At 34.8% G+C, this 21,776-nt stretch overlaps 1 protein-coding gene and 1 pseudogene across 3 annotated transcripts in view; one reads left to right on the plus strand and one right to left on the minus strand.

Moving 5' to 3' along the window:
- Vps13a (vacuolar protein sorting 13 homolog A) overlaps positions 1-21,776 on the minus strand; it is a 215,148-nt gene that overhangs the window by 136,454 nt on the left and 56,918 nt on the right. For all 3 annotated transcript variants that reach the window (XM_036206892.1, XM_036206900.1, XM_036206909.1), the window contains exons 21-25: positions 20,547-20,679; positions 18,669-18,786; positions 15,232-15,370; positions 3,691-3,775; positions 122-276 (exon numbers count right to left, since the gene is read on the minus strand). In XM_036206892.1, coding sequence (XP_036062785.1) covers positions 122-276; positions 3,691-3,775; positions 15,232-15,370; positions 18,669-18,786; positions 20,547-20,679 — 630 coding nt within the window. The remainder of the gene's footprint in view (positions 1-121; positions 277-3,690; positions 3,776-15,231; positions 15,371-18,668; positions 18,787-20,546; positions 20,680-21,776) is intronic.
- On the plus strand, positions 17,148-17,475 carry LOC118596160 (annotated as a pseudogene).

Below are 21,776 nucleotides of genomic sequence, written 5' to 3' on the forward strand. Positions count from 1 at the left end.
CATACACCACATCTTTATATACCTTGAATAGTATCTATTAGTAAAGTCGCTATATAAGTAAACTGCACAAAGTATAAATGACAATTCATATAACCAACTTTCTTGTAATTATAATACATACCTCTGCTACTTCAAACCGCATCGTAAGTTGAATTAAATTCACTGAACTATCTTTCTTTTGTAATTTTTTAAGTCGACAACTTTTAAATTTAGATAGAATTTGAGGATACTCTTCCAAAGGACTACAGGGTGCATCAAAAAATTCCTCCTCAGAGTCTAAATTTAATAAAATACTTTAAGTCAACAACAGAAGTAATCTATGTTTAACATTTTTATATTTTTTTCTGAAATAATGTAAGCATTAAAATGCTATGGGTCTATATTAAAAGTTGAAAACAAAAGCTAGAGAAAAGAATACAGAAATTTAGAATAAATAACACTGCAAAGAATAAAAATTATAGAAATTATAAATTATTTAATCTTTGGCATAAAATCATTTTTTAAGATTCATTTTTATAGCCGGGCAGTGGTGGCGGCACGCCTGTAATCCCAGCACTCGGGAGGCAGAGGCAGGTGAGTTCCAGGCCAGCCTGGTCTACAAAGTGAGTTCCAGGACAGGCTCCTAGCCACAGAGAAACCCTGTCTCAAAAAAACAAAAAAAAAAACAAAAAAAAGATTCATTTTTATTTTTACATATGTAGATTTGTGTATATCTGTGTGCAGGTATGTGAAAGCAGGTACCCAGAGTACAAAGGAGGGCAACTGATTTTCATGAGCTGGAGTAAGAGGTAGTAGTGAGCTGCCCAGTGAGGGTGCTGGGAACTGAACTATGATTCTATGCAAGCACATTATGAACTCTTAAACACTGAGCTATCTCTCCCAAATCAAAAAAAAAAAAAAAAAAAATCAACTTTAAAAACTCATATGTATTGTTTTATAACAGAAAACAATACCATGTATTGAAAAGAATGATTGTATACATTATGAATATTGAAAGCAACATGCTACCATACTCCCTGTATCTGGATAGTGTAACAGAACTCAGTTTACAATTCTGTAATATTAGCAACAGAGGCCAGGCCCAGAAATGTTAATGAAGCACTCCTTAATTATAGCTTCATTTAATGTAATTTTATCAGTAATCAACCATAATATGAACGTAGTAGATGAAAGATTCCAGTTATCAACTACTCAAAACAATGAAAACAGTTTTAAATTGAGTAGTGTGAGGAGTTCTCACACTACCTGCCCCAACCATGACTTATACCTTTTTCAGTAGATTTACTGTAGGGTAAAAAGGAAAAGCTTCCCTTTGATGATCAAAGTTCACAGGTTTGCTGGAATGAACTGACTACAAACAGCAGAAAAGGCACAAAAATGAATTAATATGAATTAGGGAAAGAGAACCAACCACAACACTGTGATTGTCATGTGTTCCAATGAGGTCCATATATTCCAGCTTTCTTTACACGGGACAGAAAGATGAGGAATGTAACAATTTTAGGGAAAGAGCAAATTATTTAGGTCAGGAATGGGTCCAATGCTCAGACAATGGCTAGTTAATTTCTTTGAGAATTAAATGTACCAAACTGATTAACAATTGCCCATATGCAAATTCAGTACAGGTGTGGTTACATTTTTTTTTTAGGGGTAGGGGATAGTTGGGGTTTGAGACAGGGTTTATCAGTATAGTCCTGGCTGTCCTGGAACTCACTTGTAGACCAGACTGGCTTCGAACTCACTGAGATCCACCTGCCTCTGCCTCCTGAGTGCTGGGATTAAAGGCTTGAGCCACCACTGCCCCATCTTGCTTACCTTCTTTAAATTTTCCCTGCAGGAATGAATTAATAAAAATTTAAGAAGACACTATTGTTAGTTGCTGATAATTGTTTTCTTTGGCAGATTAGGTCTTTGGGCGGTATCTTAAAGATTTTCCATTATGTCCTACAAGGACCTTTAATTTAAAAGTTACTAGCAGAGCAGACTGCCTTGTTTCCCTAGAATTTATATTAAAAGTTTAGTATCCAAAACAGTAAAAATAGTAAACCAGTTAGTTACACTAATGGAAAGAGATGGCTATTGAAAAGGGAAAATTGTTCTCCTTTAAGGACATGGCCCCTACCAGAATGCTCATGCCTCAGAGGCTAGCCGCACACTCATGTGCATATGTGCTGCACTACTTGGACTCAGGGGTTATTAATAACAATGACAAAGGACTTAAGTCAGAGAGACACAGAGTGTGGAGGACTAGGGGAGAGTTGGAAGGAGTAGTGATAGATGGCAAGATTAAAACATGCTATATAAATTTATGAAACTTTCAAAGATAAAAAATATTATAAAAAGGACTAGTAAAAGAAAGTTCAAAACATACTGAACTGCAATACATCCCTAATTAACTAAAACTGGTTAGAGCTTGTGACCTCATACAAAACATCTCTCTCCTCACTACATACCCACAAAAAAATTTCCCAGATAACAAAAGAACACAAAACTTTCTCTGGGATTTAGTCTTCTTTAAAGTCTTGAAAATACAGACTATAATTTTTTCCAACATGGCCATGAAAAAAGCAGGCACTTGGCAGTGGAATACTCCAAAGTAAGTTTTATATGTAAATGCAGATATTAAAACGTCATTTTCCTCCTTAACAAAAAAGATTAGAAAGAAAGTTTACTATCTCAAATTTCTTCAAATACTACATTATAAATTAGGCATCTACAAACTTTTTTTTAATCCCAAACTCAATAATGACTTCTGTTAGTAATACTTAGGTTTAAAATTACAAATTATTCTTGTTAAAGTGATACCACTACAAATGCAACTTTAAAGACTACTTAAATTATATTATCTTAACGAATCTCAGGAACAATGCTGCCGCTGGCATTCTCTGTAACTGGAGGACAGATCATCCCAATGAACACCATCTTGCACAAGGACTCTACTGAGATGAGTTTACAAGCAGTACAGAAGTAGCTCTGCTAATAAAGCACAAGCTTCCCTTCCATATGGATGCTAAGCTAAAATGCACATACGACAGTTCCTTTATACTACTGTCTCCCTCTACAATAAAGCCATTCTTCTTAAAAATATGTAAATGTATTTTAAATTATTTAAAAATTATCAGGGAGGATTTCAGACAATGGTGTTTTGATCGTATTCACTGTCACTCCCTAAACCCTTCCAGATCCACCGCTACTTCTCTTCCCACCGAACCACCAACTTTATAGTGTTTTGTTTTTGTTTCCTCCTTATCAAGGCCAACTTGTGCTGTCCAGATAGTCTTTGAAGTCAGGCCTTCTTCAGAAGGATGGTCAAAGCATTCTTATCATAAGGTTGCTCACTTTACTCTGGATGATAAACCTCACCACTGTTTGCTATTCTTTCCAAGCCACCTTTCTACAACTTGCATCCCTCAACTTAGAAGCCCAACTTTTTTTTTCCTTTTGTTCCAACTGTTAATCACCCTTTGAGTGACTCATTTCTGAATGTCTCCAATGTACATGTGACATAAACTTTAATAAATTTGTTGATTTTTTTCTTATTAATCATTCTTTACAGAGAAATGAATGTTAAAAGAAAAGGATGTTTATACCCCTACACATAATCATCTGAAAAAAAAAATCCCTCAAATATAAACTACCTCAATTACACATGTGTAATAAAGAAAATTCTTTTAAGCAGTTTCACTTTACCATCTTCATTAACAGAAGGCTGTTCCAATAAAGGGATTAACTTCTGAGAAATCTGTGATATTGGCAAAGATGTAGATGCTTGAATCTGAAACAAAAGCAATTTACTGTTAATCAGAATGAAGACATTTTATACAAATTTATATGATAATTTTGACCAAAAAACCTACTCAATTCAATCTGAGAAGAAATCAGGTCTAAAGCAGGAAAATTAATTATATGATGCATGAAACTTAAAGTGCTTTGGATTGTATCTCAGTTGGTAGACAGTGTATGATGAAAAGTCCTAGGTTTAGACTCCCCAACACCACATAAAGCTAGGCATTATAGATCATGCCATTAATCCTAACATTTCTGACAGGAGGCAGAAAGATAACAAATCTGTGTCATCTCTGGCTACACAGAGAGTTCTGGGCCTGCGAGCCAGTCTTTAAAAAAAAAACAAAGAAGAAGTGCTTTTACAGACTATGCTCAAAGCATATTATATACTGGTATAAACATGCATGTTTATAACCCAGTATAATAGTTATTTTTAAAGTAAGTTGTTTTTTTTTTTTTTTAATTTGTTGGTAAGTGTAATTGTGGAGCTCCTATAGTAACTTCCTTGGGAATCTGTAAGGATTCTGAGATCTGTTTTAACTTGAAAATTTACTTAGCCAAGAAACCAGCTCAAGGACATCTTTGAGAAGCAAGCCCAAAGCCTGATATTAAGAAGTGAGAAGCATACACTTTTATTTTAATTTTTAATGATATTTCAGCAAATATACTGTTTTAGGAAAATTAACTAATAAAAACACATAATGCAGTTTAAACAAAACAAGACTTGGAAGGTAAGGCAGACGAAACTCTATGCTACCTTGTGAGACATTGTCTCCAAAAAAAAGTAAATCGATATAAATAACACAACTGAATCTTTCACCAATACTATGAAACAAAACATTAATATATATGACCTAGAAGAATCCTACATATTCTTTTTTCTTTTTTTTTTTTTTTTTTACTGAGACAGGATTTCTCTGTGTAGCTTTGCGCCTTTCCTGGAACTAACTCTAGCCCAGGCTGGCCTTGAACTCACAGAGATCCACCTGGCTCTGCTTCCTGAGTGCTGAGATTAAAGGCTTGCCACTGCCCAGCTGAATCCTACATATTCTTTATCGATCACATACCCTATCACCACCCAACATAATATTGTTTTATTTGGTTGTTTGAATTTAACCTCCTACAAAACTTTCTAAACAATATAAGTCTTTCTAAGTCGCAGAAAAGACTACTGCTACATACATTTTTCTATGGCATCCTAATTAAAATAAACTTAAATTTAATAATACTGATGGCTTATCAAATTTTCACTATTAAATTGCATTACACATGTAAATAAGTCTGAATGTACAGTAGTGGTACACATACCTTTGTGGTAAGCAACAGCTCTCTATTTGGATTGAAGATCTGCTCAAGAAGAAAATCATGCCTGGTAATATAAACTACCAAAATTACCCAGGGCTATTGAAGTCATGGATATTTGAGAACCAGTAGCCATCATTTTAAACCAGCATAATCCCTAACCACATTCTAAATATTTGTCCTCATATCCATTGATAAATGTAGTCCTGAGCCCTCACCAAGGTAACTTTTCATTACAATAGATGAAGGCCATTACAGAAAACCACAACCAATTAATATGAGGAGTGAGGAGCCCAGTCCTAATAGATATATCTACAGAACAACTCTTACACCTAAATTTCAGAGACAACAGCAAAGAAGGGGGTAGAAAGATTATATAAGGAAAGAACCATAGAGTTTGCTCTGAGACTGTGCCTCTTAGTAATATCAGAAGCTACATCTGTAATGGCTCACCAACATGGCTACCTAAACATGAGCTGAACAAGAACAAGAGTAACAATAAAATAATAATAAAGTGCACAAGGGAAAGACGACAACACTTAAAGCCTACAGGAAGAACTACGAGCAACTATGGAATGCTGAGAGAGAGAAACAGACTTCCCCAGGGAAAAAAAGCACACCAACTGCTTATCCAATAAATGGTCCTCCCTGAAAACATATGTACAAGCTAATATTATATAGACTAAGTTATATTTAGGAATATATTTATGTATATGCATTATATGTGCATACACATAACAATTTATGAAAGAAGAGGTGTTATAAGAGAACAAGTAGGCATAAATGGGAGTTTGAAGGGAGAAAATAGAAAAAAATGATGTAATTATATTAGCTCAAAAATATAAAAAAAATTGGAAAATGGTCAGTGTTTATTCTTCTACAACTCTTGGGGGGGAAGTCTACTGTTTACACATTTTTGGTTTTATTTTCAAGCCATTCTAAGGATACTTGAACATGCCTTTAATACTTACATGCAAAACTTTCCCAACTAGAACTGCGTATGGTTACTTCTATTAAGTACTGTACTATCAAACTGTCTTTAGCAGTGATTTCATGTTTATACTGGTATCAGCAGAGAATAGATTTTATATGGATCTTTATTCACAAATACTTATGGGTTTTCAGAGATTTTAATTTTGTGACTCTTACCACAAGTTAATTACAATTTGCAGTAGATACTCATAGCACCACAAACTACTTGTTTTCTCTTCTAGGAAGTCTCTTCATTCACGGGCAAGACAGCAATACAATTCTTGAACTATAGCTACTCGATAGGAATAAACAAACCCTAAGAAAAAGCCCACTAAATTTTCAAAGAAAAAAACAAAGCCATTAATCCAGGAGCTAGAACCATATAAAGAACACTACAAACAAGAGAGAAGCCTTCTTCATTCTTCCTGTGATCATGAGATGTCTTAGGAACAACCTCTGTTGCAACTTATAATGTTTTCAAGTTTATTAACTGTATCTTTAAGAACTACTGTTCTACTGCATCCCCTTTTATATTTGTTAGGTCTGGACATGCAGGTTTTCATAAACTGACACAACAAGTGACAAGTATTCCTACCCACTATCATCAGAATACCACAGCATTTTCTTTACAAGGTAGCCATCACTCCTCACTGCTACGTGTATCTGTGGTCTCTTTTTCCTGAGTAGGTCTGTCCTAACTTGGCTTCTATTGCTGGGATAAAATAGTGAGTAAAACCAGCTAAGAAAGGAAAAAAAGCTTATCTACTTCATCTTACACTTCCAGGTAACAGTGCATCACTGAGGTAAGTTATGGCAGAAACTTAAAGCAAGAAACTGAGGACATGAATGAAAGAAAACGTAAGACATGGAGGAATGCTGCTCCCTAGCTTGCTCCTTCTCACTTCCTCAGGTTGCTTTCTAATACAACCCAGGACCGCCTCTCCAGGGCTGAACACCCACAGTGGCATGAGCCCTCCCACATCATTAACCGAGAAAGATGACTCACAGTCTCGCCTACAGAACAAGCAGATGAGGGCATTTTCTCAAATGAGTTTCTGTCTTCCTAAGATGACTCTGGCTTGGGTCAAGTTGACAAAAACAAGCCAGCACAAATTCCACTACGTTTTAAATCCATTTCTTTATTGAAAATTACATTTTCACAGCTTTGTAATATTATAAATAACTCTACTATGAGCCTTTTAGCCTACGTCTCTGTGTGGCCACACATTTTCATTTCTCTTAGATAAAAATCTAGAATTCATAAATCATACAGTAACTATGTATTTAACTTTATTTAACAAAATTACCAAAGGGGTTACAGTTAGTACCAATGAATGATTGTAAATTCTCAACATGTCAATACCTCAACATGGGGGTATCTTTTTAAAAATTTTAGCTATTCTAATCATTCTTTGTTAAGGTTTTTGTTTTTCTGAGACAGGGTTTCTCTGTGTAGTTTTGGTGCCTGTCCTGGATCTTACTCTGTAGACTAGGCTGGCTTCAAACTCACAGAAATCCTCCTGGCTCTGCCTCCTGAGTGCTGGGATTAAAGGCGTACGCCACCACAGCCCAGCCTAATCATTCTTTAATGGTAATTCAATATGGATTCATTTTCCAAGTTATTAATTAAGTTGGCATCTTTTCATATTATCTATTCCCTTATTTATTAAGCTGCTGATCTTACATATTTTGGGTGCAAGTAATTTGGAAGATAAATACATTATAAGGATTTTTTTTTTCTTTTATACATGGAACGGTAGATGGCCTGACCTTGCATTTTGTTTTTAATTTAAAAAAGTAGTGTGTGTCTCTCTGCCTAATGATGACAGTGGTTGTCACAAGGCTTAAGCTCTCAGCTACTACTTTAGCAGCATACCCACCTGTTGCCACCATGCTTCTAGACATGATAGTCACAGACTAACCCTCTGAAACTGTAAGCAAGCTCCCAATAAACTCTTTCTTCCCTAAGCTGCCTTGGTTGTGGTGTTTTGTCACAGCGGTACGTCCTAGAGAGACTGAATAAGGTCCCATAGGCTCTGCAACAAACACCTTTACCCGTGGGGCCATCTCACTGGCTCTTTCTCTTCTTTGTAACAGCCTTTGAAAAGAATGAAAATTTAAATTTCTATAATGTCCAATTGCTTTTTTTATGTTGTAATTTTTAAGGTGTTTGTTGCAAGTACATGTGCTATTTTCCTTGTATTTGTTTTGTTCTTTAGGTTCAAAAAAGTTCACATCTTTGGGCTTTACATTTACATCTGTGCTCTATTTCAGGTTTGACTGTCTACATGGTGTGACTGAGAGGCTGCAAGTTCATTTATTTTCCATGTGTCTGACCACTACCATGGTCAATGAACAGTCATATTAGGGAGAAATATGTTTCTGAGCAGTATGTCTCAAGTATGTTCAAAAGAGTAAATATTGCTTGAGGACAATGAGGTAAAAGACAAGTAAGTAACCACAGTTGCTGTAAGATCAAGGAAAGAGTTGAACAGTAGAATTTGCTGGGAGTGTTAGAAGTGTGGTCAAGACTGGTAGGAAGCCTGGTACATCCCTATTTCTTGGATCATAAGAAAAAAAAAAGTTTATACTGCTAAGGCAAAAATGGTTTCAAACAAAACTGGGATGTATATAATTTTATATCAAGCTAATATCAAAATTGCCAGGCAGTGACTTAGCGGCAGTCAGGTATAGCTGAAAACCTACATCGATTTTGTAAACACACATGCTATCATCCAATATTTGCTGTTTAATTTATGTGAAAAAATGCTAAGTACAATTAGTCTAATTCTTAAGGGCCTACAATATGTGGAAGATAAATGGCTTCAACTTAAAGTCACCAGCTGCATCCACACCTAACAAGGAGTAACCATGCCCTTTGAAACTTTGAAGCTGGAAACTAACTTCTCTCTAGCTATCAAAGTTCTAGATGACAATCTCTTCCAATACAAGGCTGTGTATTATACAACAGATATCTGTTGTTCTATGTGGTCACCACCATCAATTACCTTAGGTAGATGTGTTGTTGGTTGTTTTTGCTTTTACTCTTTGGAGAGCCTGCCACCCAGCTCCCGAATAAATATACACACAGAGGATTATTCTTAATTACAAATGCCTGGCCTTAGCTCGGCTTGTTCCTAGCCAGCTTTTCTCAACTTAAATTATCCCATTTATCTTTTGCCTCTGGGGTTTTATCTTTATCTATTTTATACACCGTTCTTTCTTACTCTGTTACCAATTCTGTAGCTGGATGGCTGGCCCCTGATGTCCACTTCTTTCTTCTCTTTCCTCCCAGATTTCTCCTTTTATTCATTCTCTCTGCCTTCCAGCCCCACCTATCCTTTCTCCTGCCTCACTATTGGCCATTCAGCTCTTTCTTAGACCATCAGGTATTTTAGACAGGCAAAGTAACACAGCCTCACAGAATTAAACAAAAGCAACAAAAAAGAATACAACACATCTTTGCATCCTTAAACAAATGTTCCACAGCATAAATAAATGTAATACACTTTAAAATAATATTCTACAACAGATAGATGTTCTATATGACTTGTAGCTCCTACTTTATCACTTGTGACTTTACCTTCCACTCTGACATTACAAATACAGTTCAAACCTCATGAGCCAAGCTCTGCTAACTTCAAACCTTTTTATTTCATCTTCATCTCCTCTCTTAGCCTTCACAGAATTTAAAAAGTTCATGCTATTGCTCCAAATTGGGCTTATGATTTTGGAATGTTGCAGCCAGTTTAACCTTCTACTCTTAACAACCAAAACTCACTCCAAATCAGCAATGAGACTGTTCTAGCTAGTTTTATGTCAACTTGGCAGAGGTTGCAGTCATCTGAAAGGAGGGAATCTGAGTTGAGAAAATGCCTCCAGAAGTTCTTGCTGTAGGAATTAGTTATGTAACAGTTTCCCCAAGAGATTAAAACATTCCATCCTGCAGAAAGATCCTTGAGCAGGAAAGTAAACAACTCACAATACCTTCAGGAAGTCCCTGAATCTGATCAGAATCACTAGGTCCCTCCCTGCCGCAATAAAAGCTGAGAGTCCTTCTCAGACTGAATGAATGAAGCTGAGCTGCAAAGACTCTAAGACCAAACCAGCTGCTTGAAAGAAGCAGAAAATAGCTGAGCTGCCTAGAAGTTAAGTCCAAGTGAGGTACCACCTGGAAAGGACACCCTACAACCTTTTGAGCTGCCTGTAGGCTGTGCAGTATGCTGCAGATTCTCAGGTTTGTGAACTGTCACATCTGCTAGGGTTGGCTTTGGTGATACAGCTATATTTCTGCTCCTGTAAGTAACTCCTCATACAACTGAAAATAAACCCCAATAAAACTCATGGTTCACTACATGAGTGAATTTGACTTAATGAATTAGACTTTGGTGGTATTTGTACTTTGGTCTACTCAGTATCTGAGATGAGTAGATATGTTTGTTGCATCATCCCAAGAAAGGTTTTGTCACACAACAGAAAGTCTGTAGGGCATTTTCTTAATTAGTGATTGGTGTGGGAGAATTAGCCCTCTGTGGGTGGTGCCACCCTTGGGTTGGAGTCCTGGGTTAATATAGGGAAGCAGTCTGAGCAAGCTTAAGAAGCAAGCCAGGAAGCAGCACTCCTCCATGACCTCCATAAGCTCCTGCCTCCAGGTTTCTGCCCTGTTTGAGTACCTGCCCTGATTTTCTTCAATAATGGAATATGATGCCCTGTCTTCCTTCAATGATAGACCATGATGTAGAAATGTAAGCCAAATAAACTCTTTCTTCCCCAACCTGCTTTTGTTCATGGTATTTCATCACAACAATTATAATCCTAACTAAGATAAAGACTCTTTTGCTTTCTTTACGATCTATGAGTCCCTCAGAAGCGTCCTTTGAGTTTAAAACATGGCTAACTGGCACAGGACAGCTAGCTTTCAGCTTATCTTCTTTGGACATATCTTCTTTACAAAGCTTAATAACTTCTAAGTTTTTATTTAATAAGAAGCATGAGCATCATTTGTTTAATACTTTGAGATGATTATATGGTTATTGATTGGTCTAGTATCAGTATTACTGAACCTCAGGGCCTAGGAGACATTTCCCAACTCATTTTATGAGATTAACACTCTCTTAAAGATACTACACACAGAAAATAGGATCTAATACCTGTTATGAACAAACACAAAAGCCTCAATTCCTAAAAAAAAATATATACAATACATTGAGCAATTCTAATTGAAATCTAAAGTGCTTCAAAATCCAAATACATATGAAGATAAAAAGAGCCCTACTTGTAGAACATTCTATACCTGATTTCATGTGATGTATCACAGTCAAAACTCAGTCACAAAAGGACATTGCATAAAATTACACTCACATATTATAATGTGGATATAAAGAATATATAAATTCTGTTTGATCTTGTATCCTACATCTAGAACACCTTAGATATTTGTAATATTCTAAAAATGGAAAAACAAAAATAAACAATGAAATTCAAAGCACTTCTAGTCACGAGTACTTCAGAGAAGGTATACTTCTAAAAATGGAGTATGTGAATTGGCCTAAAATTTGAAATGTTAATATTTTTCTTAGTAACTGACAAATGCATAAACCAGTAAAAATGTTTACACTTTATAGGGTATATTCACAATATAAAATATGGCTATAATTATATTTTCATAGACATATATACATTTTGATGTTTTTCATTCCCCAGGTATCATCTTCTACATACCTCACCCTCATGCTAGTCGCTTCCCTTTTCTGAAATCTGAAGCTTTCTGATCAGTGATATGATGCTCAAAAGGGTTCAGATTTTGAAGCATTTTGGAATTTTATGAGTAAGAATGCTCAATTGAAAAAAATCTAAAAAAAATTTCAACATTCAAAGAAAAAAACAGAAGAAGACCAAGTCTGAAATTTAAAATATTTTTAATACTAACCAAACTTAGGATAAAAGACTTTCAACCATGTTATTATCAAACAGACAATATACAGGATTTATCAAAATGGGATGTAATTTAGAATGCAAAACTAATCAATTCTTCATATTAACAGACTAAAGGAACAAAGTACAAAATTATTTTAATAGATTCAGAAATAACATCCCAATATCTATCACAGAGAAATGCTCAGAGAACTAGAAATAGAGGGTAATTTGTTAATTTGGAAAAGAATGTCCAAGAGAAGCCTACATTATCATATTCAATAAGAAAAGACTAAATGGAGCCCTGTCTGTAGGTCCTAGTCAGCAGCAATCCAGTCCACTGGTAATGAGATTGCTTCTTCCAATGGGTTTGTGACACATGATGATCTCAGAACCACCCAGAGGGCAGGACTCTCCTCCTCTTTTGCTCAAGGATAACGCGTGCTTGCAGCTCTTCAGCAGTACTCTCATGTTCTACTGAATTTTTAAAGTTCAACACCTTTCTTCATTTTGCTCCCTTTCTGTTCCCTTTAGTCCAAGTGAGGCATGTTTAGCTGAATTAGGCATGAATGTATTAAAATAATTTTGTACTTTGTTCCTTTAGTCTGTTAATATGATGAATTGATTAGTTTTGCATTCTAAATTACATCCCTTTTATCCCTAGCTTCTGAGATGAATGGTTGAATATATGACATAATTTCTTTAATCAAATCATCTCAGAACACTCCTGATACCCCTCAAATAACATGCTCTTATTTTTTGCATTATGGATAAACTAACCATTTTCCAAATCTTTAAGTTTTGGTTCTTTTTTTATACACACAGTGGTTTTGTTTTTGTTTCTTTCATTACACCTCTCAATGTTCTAATAACAAAGAGAAAAAAATATATATCATACTCTTCATAGTTTAATAATCACATCAGCTAACTATTCAAGTTCATCACTTATACATTCTACATTCCACAAAAAATGAAGACAGCTCAGCCAGATTTCTGCCAATTTATAATAAGGATTTTTGTTTAAGATATTAAAAAACATGTTTTTAGTTTCTATTATAGTCCTCACCAGAAGGAACTTTTAAACGTGTTTATAGAAATAATTTCTTCAAGATGAGAATGTAGGATTTTTCTAACACGTGCCTTGAAATTCTTTCAATTGTTACACACTTCTAATGCCAGTTTCAAGTGTTACTACTGCAAGAACTCACTTTCTTGGTACCAAAATCTGCATGAGACTGCCAGGGCTATCATAACAAAAAAATCACAGAGTCAAGGGTTAAAACCACAGAAAGTATTTTCTTATAATTCTGGAGGCAGGAAGGTCAAGATTAAGGTATTATAAAACAAGTTTTTTGAAGCATCTACATTTATCCTGCAAAGAGCCGCCTTCTTGCTGCATCCTCACTTGGCCTTTGCTGTGTGTACATGTATTCTGGTGTCTCTTTTTATTCCTAATTTCCTTTTATGAAGCCACCAATCAGTCCCAAATTGGGGCCTACCTTAATGGTCTTATTTTAACTTAATCACTGTTTTAAAGTCCCTACTTCTAAAGCAGTCACAATTTAAGATATAGGTACAGGGATTAAGGTTCCATATATGAATTCAGAGGGAACACAATCAGAGCCCAAACAGTAAGTATAAACCTAACAAAATATATGTAGTAAGTACATGTTTAAGTTATAACCTTTCCCCCTAAACCACTAAAATGACATACTGGAAAAATATACTTTTAGAGTGAACTGGAAGATATAATAGTGCTAAGATTTCAATTCTCAACAGCATTATTTAGTAAATAATACTATCCTTACCAAACTCACCAAGACTTAGATGGAAATTGACAACTTGATTATAAAAGTAAAATTACCAAAGCTATTTGAAAAAAAAAAAACACTGTAAAACTTACCCTGCCTATTTAAAGTACTTATTATGAAACTACTGTATAATTATGACAGAGTTCTACTGAAAAAAAAAAAAAAGATATAAATGCAATAGGTAGACAGCAGTCACTGAAAAAGAAAAGAAACAGACACAAGTATATAGAATCAGCAAAGGGGAAAAAATATATAAAAAATGAAACTGATATAATTAGAAAAACAGAGGTAAAACTAGACTGAGGATATTAAAAGATTACATTAAAATATTAATGTAAAATTCACATACACTTATAAAGTAACTCTAACACTACTGCATTTTTAGAATGAAACACAGGGAAAAAATCTCTCCATTTCATTATTAGGTGAAGGTTTCAGGGATATCACATTTAAAAGCTTTATCCAAAAAGAAAATAATAAATATTATTTCATCAAAATTCAAAACACATGTTCTTCAACAGAGTTAATAAAACAAAGCTCAACATCAAAGCAGAAAAAATACTGTAAAACACTAAAGTGGTCAGGAATAACGGGACAGTATATCAGCAGTTCACTATCAAATGGAATGGAGAATGGGGATTCCACAAACTCATTTTGCTATTTTTTCCTAATTGTAAATTATTTGAAAAGTAGAAAATTTAATGATTTACAAATAACCCAAGAGTATGGAAATTAAAAAAAAATTAGATTAGATATTTCCTTTCTTAAAGTATTTTAGGAAGAGAAAAATCATATAATAATCAAAATCAAAGGTGTGAGAAAATGGCTATATATAAATAAAAATTCACAATAAAAATAAATTTACATGTGCACTAAAAATCAAATGTGAAAAAGTAATTCCAAATGACCAATAAATTTCCATAATTAGAAAACCATAATATGTACATATATTTCACAATAATAACAGTTCAAAAAAGTGAAATTCAAGCAGTCAATAAACTTAGGCAAACATATTCTTTAAACGATACACAAATTAAATACAAAAGGCAATATATTCATATTGTAAAATATTAAAAACGGCTAACACTCAAGACTAATTAGAGCAGAGAAAGACTCATTCACTGTTAATAAATTAATACTCCAGAGAGGAAAGTTGACAAAATTCATCAAAATTTAAAATTTACAATACTTCCTCAACAATTCCAGTTAGGAATTTATCTAATGGACAGAGGTATAACCTAATACTTGTACAAGTAAGTTCAAAGTAGTGGTTTTCCCCATAATTTTAAATACTCATAATAAAAAAGGGCATCACGGAGATATTAGGTAAAAGAGGCAATTCTGCTGAAAATTAAAATGTCTGTAAGTAATTTCACCTGTGGTAATTTCATCTACTACTTTGAAATCTATTTTTCAATTTAATATTTCATTATAAAAAAGACTTTACCTGGAATGATCTGGCAGGGGCAGGTAGATCCGTTATGGGTTTAGGTTTTGGAATGCTTTCAAACAATTCCATAATCCCTTGAAGTTTTTTATCCGAGATTCGTAATGAAACAAGAGGTAATTTTCCAGAAATCTTGAATCTATTTTGTGAGACAGGAATCATTATAGAGTATATGGAGAATACAGAGTATATAGATTAATTTTCCTTCTGGTTTAAGTACACTACTTAACAAAGAATGGGGAACTGGGAAATGGGAACTCAGTGACAGAAGGCTTGCTGAGCAAGCAGGAGGTCTTGAGTTCAATGCTTAGCACCTACCCCATCCCTAAAACAAAACAAATATAAAGTGAAGTAGACAGAAACCCTTAAATTCAACTAATATTTAAAACCACAAATGACATCTTACCTTATAAACCCTAGATGGACCAGCCCTAATACTTTCAGAGACCTATTTTCCAATATTACTTCATTTATTGTTTCTCTAGTGTTTGCCAAACACAGATGATATATTAATTACCAGTTATGTATTATGTGACGATCATTACAGTATGTATATGCCATCATTGTGTATTCGTCCTGGCTTCCACACACATGTACAAACATTCATGTGCGCCAGGTGGTGGTGGCGCACGCCTTTAATCCCAGCACTCGGGAGGCAGAGCCAGGTGGATCTCTGTGAGTTCAAGGCCAGCCTGGTCTACAGAGCAAGATCCAAGAAAGGTGCAAAGCTACACAGAGAAACCCTGTCTCAAAAAGCCAAAAGCAAAAGAAAACAAACATTCATGTGCATACACACTCACACAAGAATTTTTTTTAAAGGTATGATCCTCATACAGAATGTTTTAACTCATTGGTTTTACCCCCATTTTTTCCTAAAATTGATTTTTTTCAAATTATACACTTTGGTTGTCAAACATTGGTTTCTAAAAATGTAAGTGAATTCCTTCAGAAAAGTCCTAAGTTTTATTTGTAATAACCTAAGTATTTGTAATCATTTCCATACAATGTGGTTTAACTTAATTACTTAGTTGCAGATCAATTCAATTGATACATCAAAACCTTTTCCTTTCTTAAATATGCAAGATGCACAATGTGAACAGGCTAGGCATCAAAATGTTATCTACTACATAGCAGGCTTACTTTTATTGTCTTAAATCTGTCTAGTTAACCATCATAGTACAGGTAACTTCATGGACAAACATAAAAAAGGTTTTGGCTTTGATTTGGGCTTTGACTACTTTTTATTTTCTACAGAAATTAAGACATAAAAATAAGTCTATGCTAATTGGTACAGAAAAAGTAGATGTTGCTTGTAAATGAGACTAACGTGGTACTATTTTAAGCAAATGGTAAAAGGTTTAAGATATTATATTTAATCTCTATGGTAACAAAATAAAACATTTGCAAAGTATACAAAAATGGAAATGAGAAAGTAATTAAAACATGTTGGAACAAATATCTACCAAACACAAAGAATGGCCATCAGAGGAAATGAGGGAAAACAAACCATAAAACATACAGAAAACAAACTAACAAGTCCTTCCATATCAGTGTGTAAATATAAGTGTTTTAAACTTCTCAATCAAAAGACATCAGTTGACAGGATTAAAAAAGAAAAAAAAAAGATCCAACTATATGCTATCATGACAGAAGATTCACTTTAAAGAAAATATTTATGTCAAAAGGTAAGTATTGGAGAGCCCAGAGACACCAAGCCACTGGTGATGAGGACAGCAGGGCTGAGGCAGGGCAGTTGCGGCCCTGGGAAGTGACAGTCGTCCCATCAGGATTTCCTGTCCCCCCCCCCCAACCCCCAGGGCCAGGGCCCTGCATGTGCCATGAGGGGCAGGCGTCCTGACTTGGTGAGATGATGCGGACTCCCTTTTGAACGGCTAGGGTCGAGAAGCAACCCAAACATGGAGGATTTTACTGCCCGGACCTACAGGACCAGTGGCCAGGACAACAGACCTCTGGTCTGCCAATTTAGTTGTGGGCAGCTTAACCACCTTGTTGATTCTAGTGACACTCATCGGTGCTTTTGTTTCCCCTCAGCTACCTCCCAAATCACTGAATGTATTTTTTGCTGTCTGCATCTCTTTGAGTAGTATTACTGCCTGCATACTTATCTATTGGTATCGACAAGGAGACTTAGAACCGAAATTTAGAAATCTAATTTATATCTTATTTTCCAGCATCATGTTATGCATATGTGCGAACTTGTACTTCCATGATGTGGGAAGGTGAAGCTACCAAGAAGAAACACTTACCAGGATACTATGTTAATTAACTGCTGGAAAAAACTATGCTGAAGAATCCTCTACACAAGTCTGGTACATGATTTCCATGTTAATTGTAACTCTGAATTCCTTCTTGCAAGGGAGCTGTATAATAGGATCTCTGCTTTCCTTTAAGAAGCTGAAACATTCCAGCCTCAAATGGCAAAGTATTTTCACTTTTGAAATTAATTTCATTTTTTACATTTTAATTGCATGGCTCAAATCTTGCATTTTAAGACAAATACTCTTTTAAACTGAATATACAATTATTGTTCCCTAGGCAGCCAACTTTAGCTTATTACTACAGTTTCACATTAATAAAACAGATGGTGAAAAGACAACTTTGATGAAGATCTAATTACAATAATAAATAAAATAATTTATAAAAGTTAAAACAAACAAACAAAAAGATAAGTATTAAAATAGTTATCCTAAACAATCAACAAAAGAGAGGGATGCCTGCAGTGAAAAAGATTCCAAGTCAAAAACCATTACTGAAGGTTTTTAAAAGAATGCTTTCTAATGAAATAAAAGAACAAATTTAACAAAAATATGTTAAGAATTAAGAACATATACATACCAAACATCAGAGTTCAGTGAATTAAATACTAAAAGAACTAAGGGGAAGAAAGAGACTTTTTAGCAATAGTTGTAAACTTCCACCCTACTTTCAAGAATGGATAGAACCAGGCAGGAATCAATAAAAATTTTGTTTTTAAAAGAGAACTAGAAAACACTATTCATCATATATTTCATAGATGAATACTAAGTACACTGTGAGTGAAGTAATATAGATAAGAAATGACAAATATTAAATGATTTTTACTTCTATCCAGTACCTAAAACCATCAAATTCATAAAGGTAACATATAAAGGGGGTTTGGAAGCAAAGGGGCAAAAGGCAGAGTAGAATGGAATACTATTTAGTGAGTATGAAATTCAGTTTGAAACATTGTTAAAGTTCTAGAGATAGATGGTGATGATGGCTGCATAATAATGTGAATTTACTAAGATGCCAATGAACTACTTATTAAAAATGCCATCAGTGGCAAACGGTATGTGTATAGATATAATAAACTCAATGATTTATAGCATTTCTTCCATTACAGATGTACTGAGAACATCTACAATGACGTTAAAAGGATAGTGTGTAATACATACTTGGGCATCTTGACATCCATGAAAACCAGGGCTTTAGAGAGTTCTATATTGACGTGCATAGGTGTCAAAATATGCTGTGTAGATACATTGAGCTTCCGTGCTTCTTTCCAATTATCACCTAATCACAGAAACCGTTCATGTTTATTATTAGTATAATCTTTATAACATACAAAACCTAAATTATCTAAAGGACATACAATCAGCAAGTCTTTACATTTCCATTCTTTTTTCCCTAAGCTGCTTTATAATACTATGCCCTATTATAAAAGAAAAAGGCCTGTTTTTTTTAAAAGGCAGCATATTTTTAGTCAAACATACAGTATATCCATTAGCAATCACTATGCCAAGCAGATATTCTACCACCAAAACAATGTCACTATAAATGAAAAAGGCAGATAAATGTTAAGTACGTTTGATAATTACTAATAAATGCTACCATTTATTCAAGATTTTTTAAATTTTATTCAAATTTTATTTTTTATACCGATATTTGTGTTTTAATTTTACACATCAGCCATGGGTTCCCCTGTCCTCCATCCTCCTGCCCCCGCCTTCCCCCCAGCCCCTCCCCCTCCATTCCCATCTCTTCCAGGGCCAAGACTCTCCTGGGGATTCAGCTCAACCTGGTGGATTCAGTACAGGCAGGTCCAGACCCCTCCTTCCAGGCTGAGCAAAGTGTCCCCACATAAGCCCCAGGTTCCAAACAGCCAGCTCATGCACTAAGGACAAGTTTGGGTCCCACTGCCTGGGTGTGTCCATAACAGTTCAAGCTATTCAATTGTCTCACTTATCCAGAAGGCCTGATCCAGTTGGGGGCTCCACAGCTTTTGGTTCATAATTCATGTGTTTCCATTAGTTTGGCTATTTGTCCCTGTGCTTTTTCAATCTTGGTCTCAACAATTCTCGCTCATACAATCCCTCCTCTTTCTCGCCAATTGGACTCCTAGAGCTCCATCTTTTTAATTAGCACTGTTCTAGGAAGAACTTTAATTCTCCCGGGGACTGTAATCATTACATTTTAGAAAACAAGATCAAAACTTTCCTATAGTCAAAATGCTAAGGCAAAAGCTGAAATTCATAGCTAGAGCTACAAAACATATGACCTGAAACATTCACTGCAATGTTAACAGTAACATGTGAGTGAGTGAATGAATAGTTAATTTAGAGCCTTCGAAGTAAATGTAGCCAGTCTAGGGAGATAACTCATTTAGTAATGCTTGCCCATTAAGGATGAGGACCTGAGTTTGGTTCCCAGTACCCACTTAAAGAAAAAAAAAAAAAAAAAAAGACAGGCATAGTGGTTCATGCTTGAAATCCCAGCACTAGGAAAGTGGCAATGAACAGAGCTCACTGAGTAACCAGCTTTGCCTAATGAGCAAGTGTTTGCTGCCCCCCCCCACACACACACACATCGAGCTAAGATGAAGTTTTAGTTAGATGAACTGGGTAACAAAATTTCCTGGTTTCAAACCAGGAAAACATTAGTAGTCATTTTTTGTTTAGTTAGTAGTCAATATTTGTTTTTGTATTTAAATAAAATCATTGTAATTAACTTAGAAATAAATCACTCACTAAATTACTCAGCTAGAGTAATCAATCACTCAGCTGGATTAACACAGCTAATCAAGCACACGTATTCAGTCATATATCTCAATGAATGGCTATTCTGAAGCAATGGGATTGTGCTTAAGGTGGTCCACTTTCTCAATCAACTATCTTTCATTCACTATGCAATATTAACTGCAAATTTTAACTCAAATACAGGAAGGTTCCAATCATGTAGAGGGAAAGTCTTCAGGCATATCTTCAGAGTGTCTAAAAAGCCTACTTAATCACTGGTTTAAAAAAAAAATCCATCATTACATCTCTCATACTTACCCACTCTGCTGTAAAGCAACTGTATGCTTGTAAGCTGAATATCAAAAGAATCATAAGCTCTATGCATTATGTCTTCAAGGCTGGCCCCACTTAGTTTCATTTCTGGTAATCTTGATCGACTTTTACTTGTCACCTTAAGGTTAATTTTAATAGATAAGATCATGCAAAGTACTTCAAAATGAAATTACTCTTAGCTCTCAAACATAAAAATATAATAGGACAGGATAAATTCACAGACAGACATACACGACTATTGAAAATATCTTTATCCATGAGATGTACAACAAAGATAGGTATAAAATGACACTCATATAGTGAGTTATATTTTTTAATTTATTTATATCAAAAGAGGGGAACCAAGATAGTGCTAGAAAATAATATAACTTTACAAAAACTTTAAAATCCAAAGAAAACTAATTAGGAACAAGACCACGAAAAAAATGTGGCTCATGTATGTTTTTATCGTCTAATAGCAGATTTTTAGTAGCTATATAATAAAAGAACAGGGTTTATACCTCTGTCTGTTATGTAGTTCCAAGCATGCCATATTTTTTTTAGCTATCTCCCCTTTCATGGAATACTATGCACACTCTTTTTTTCTTAAATAATCAGAGATCACTTGAAAGCAGTATACAATTTTTTCTTTAAATGTAAATGCATGCATGCATATATATACATTTTTTACTTTGTTTCATACAGCTCATGGGGAGTAGACTGTCAAAAATGATTATCTCACCAGGCATAGTGGCATATGCCTTTAATCCCAGCACTCAGGAGAGCAGAAGCAGACAGATCTCTTTGAGATCAAGGCTACCTTGGTCTACACAGTGAGTTCTAGGCTACCAAGGCTACCTAGTGAGACTCTGTCTCAAAAACAAACAGAGAAATGACTCAGTGGTTAATAGCACTGACTGCTCTGCCAAAGGACATGGGTTTGATTCCTAGCACCCATGTGGCAGCTCACAATCACTTCCAATACCTCCTTTAGGCCTGTGCAGGCGCCAAGCGCTTAAATAGTGAGCAGGTATCTAATGCAGGCAAAATATCCATACACATAAAAATATAAATAAATTTAAAATATTTTAAAAATATTATCTCTAAAAGGTAATAAATTTTAGATAACAGGTAAAACAAATTAGCTCATGTCACAAAATTAAATATTTAAAACTTTTAATCCTTATATTCTTCTTAAATTGGCTTTGAAATAATTTCATAATCAAAATCAAATTA

Source organism: Onychomys torridus, chromosome 1 (genome assembly GCF_903995425.1).
Source record: "Onychomys torridus chromosome 1, mOncTor1.1, whole genome shotgun sequence".
Lineage (NCBI taxonomy): Eukaryota > Metazoa > Chordata > Mammalia > Rodentia > Cricetidae > Onychomys > Onychomys torridus.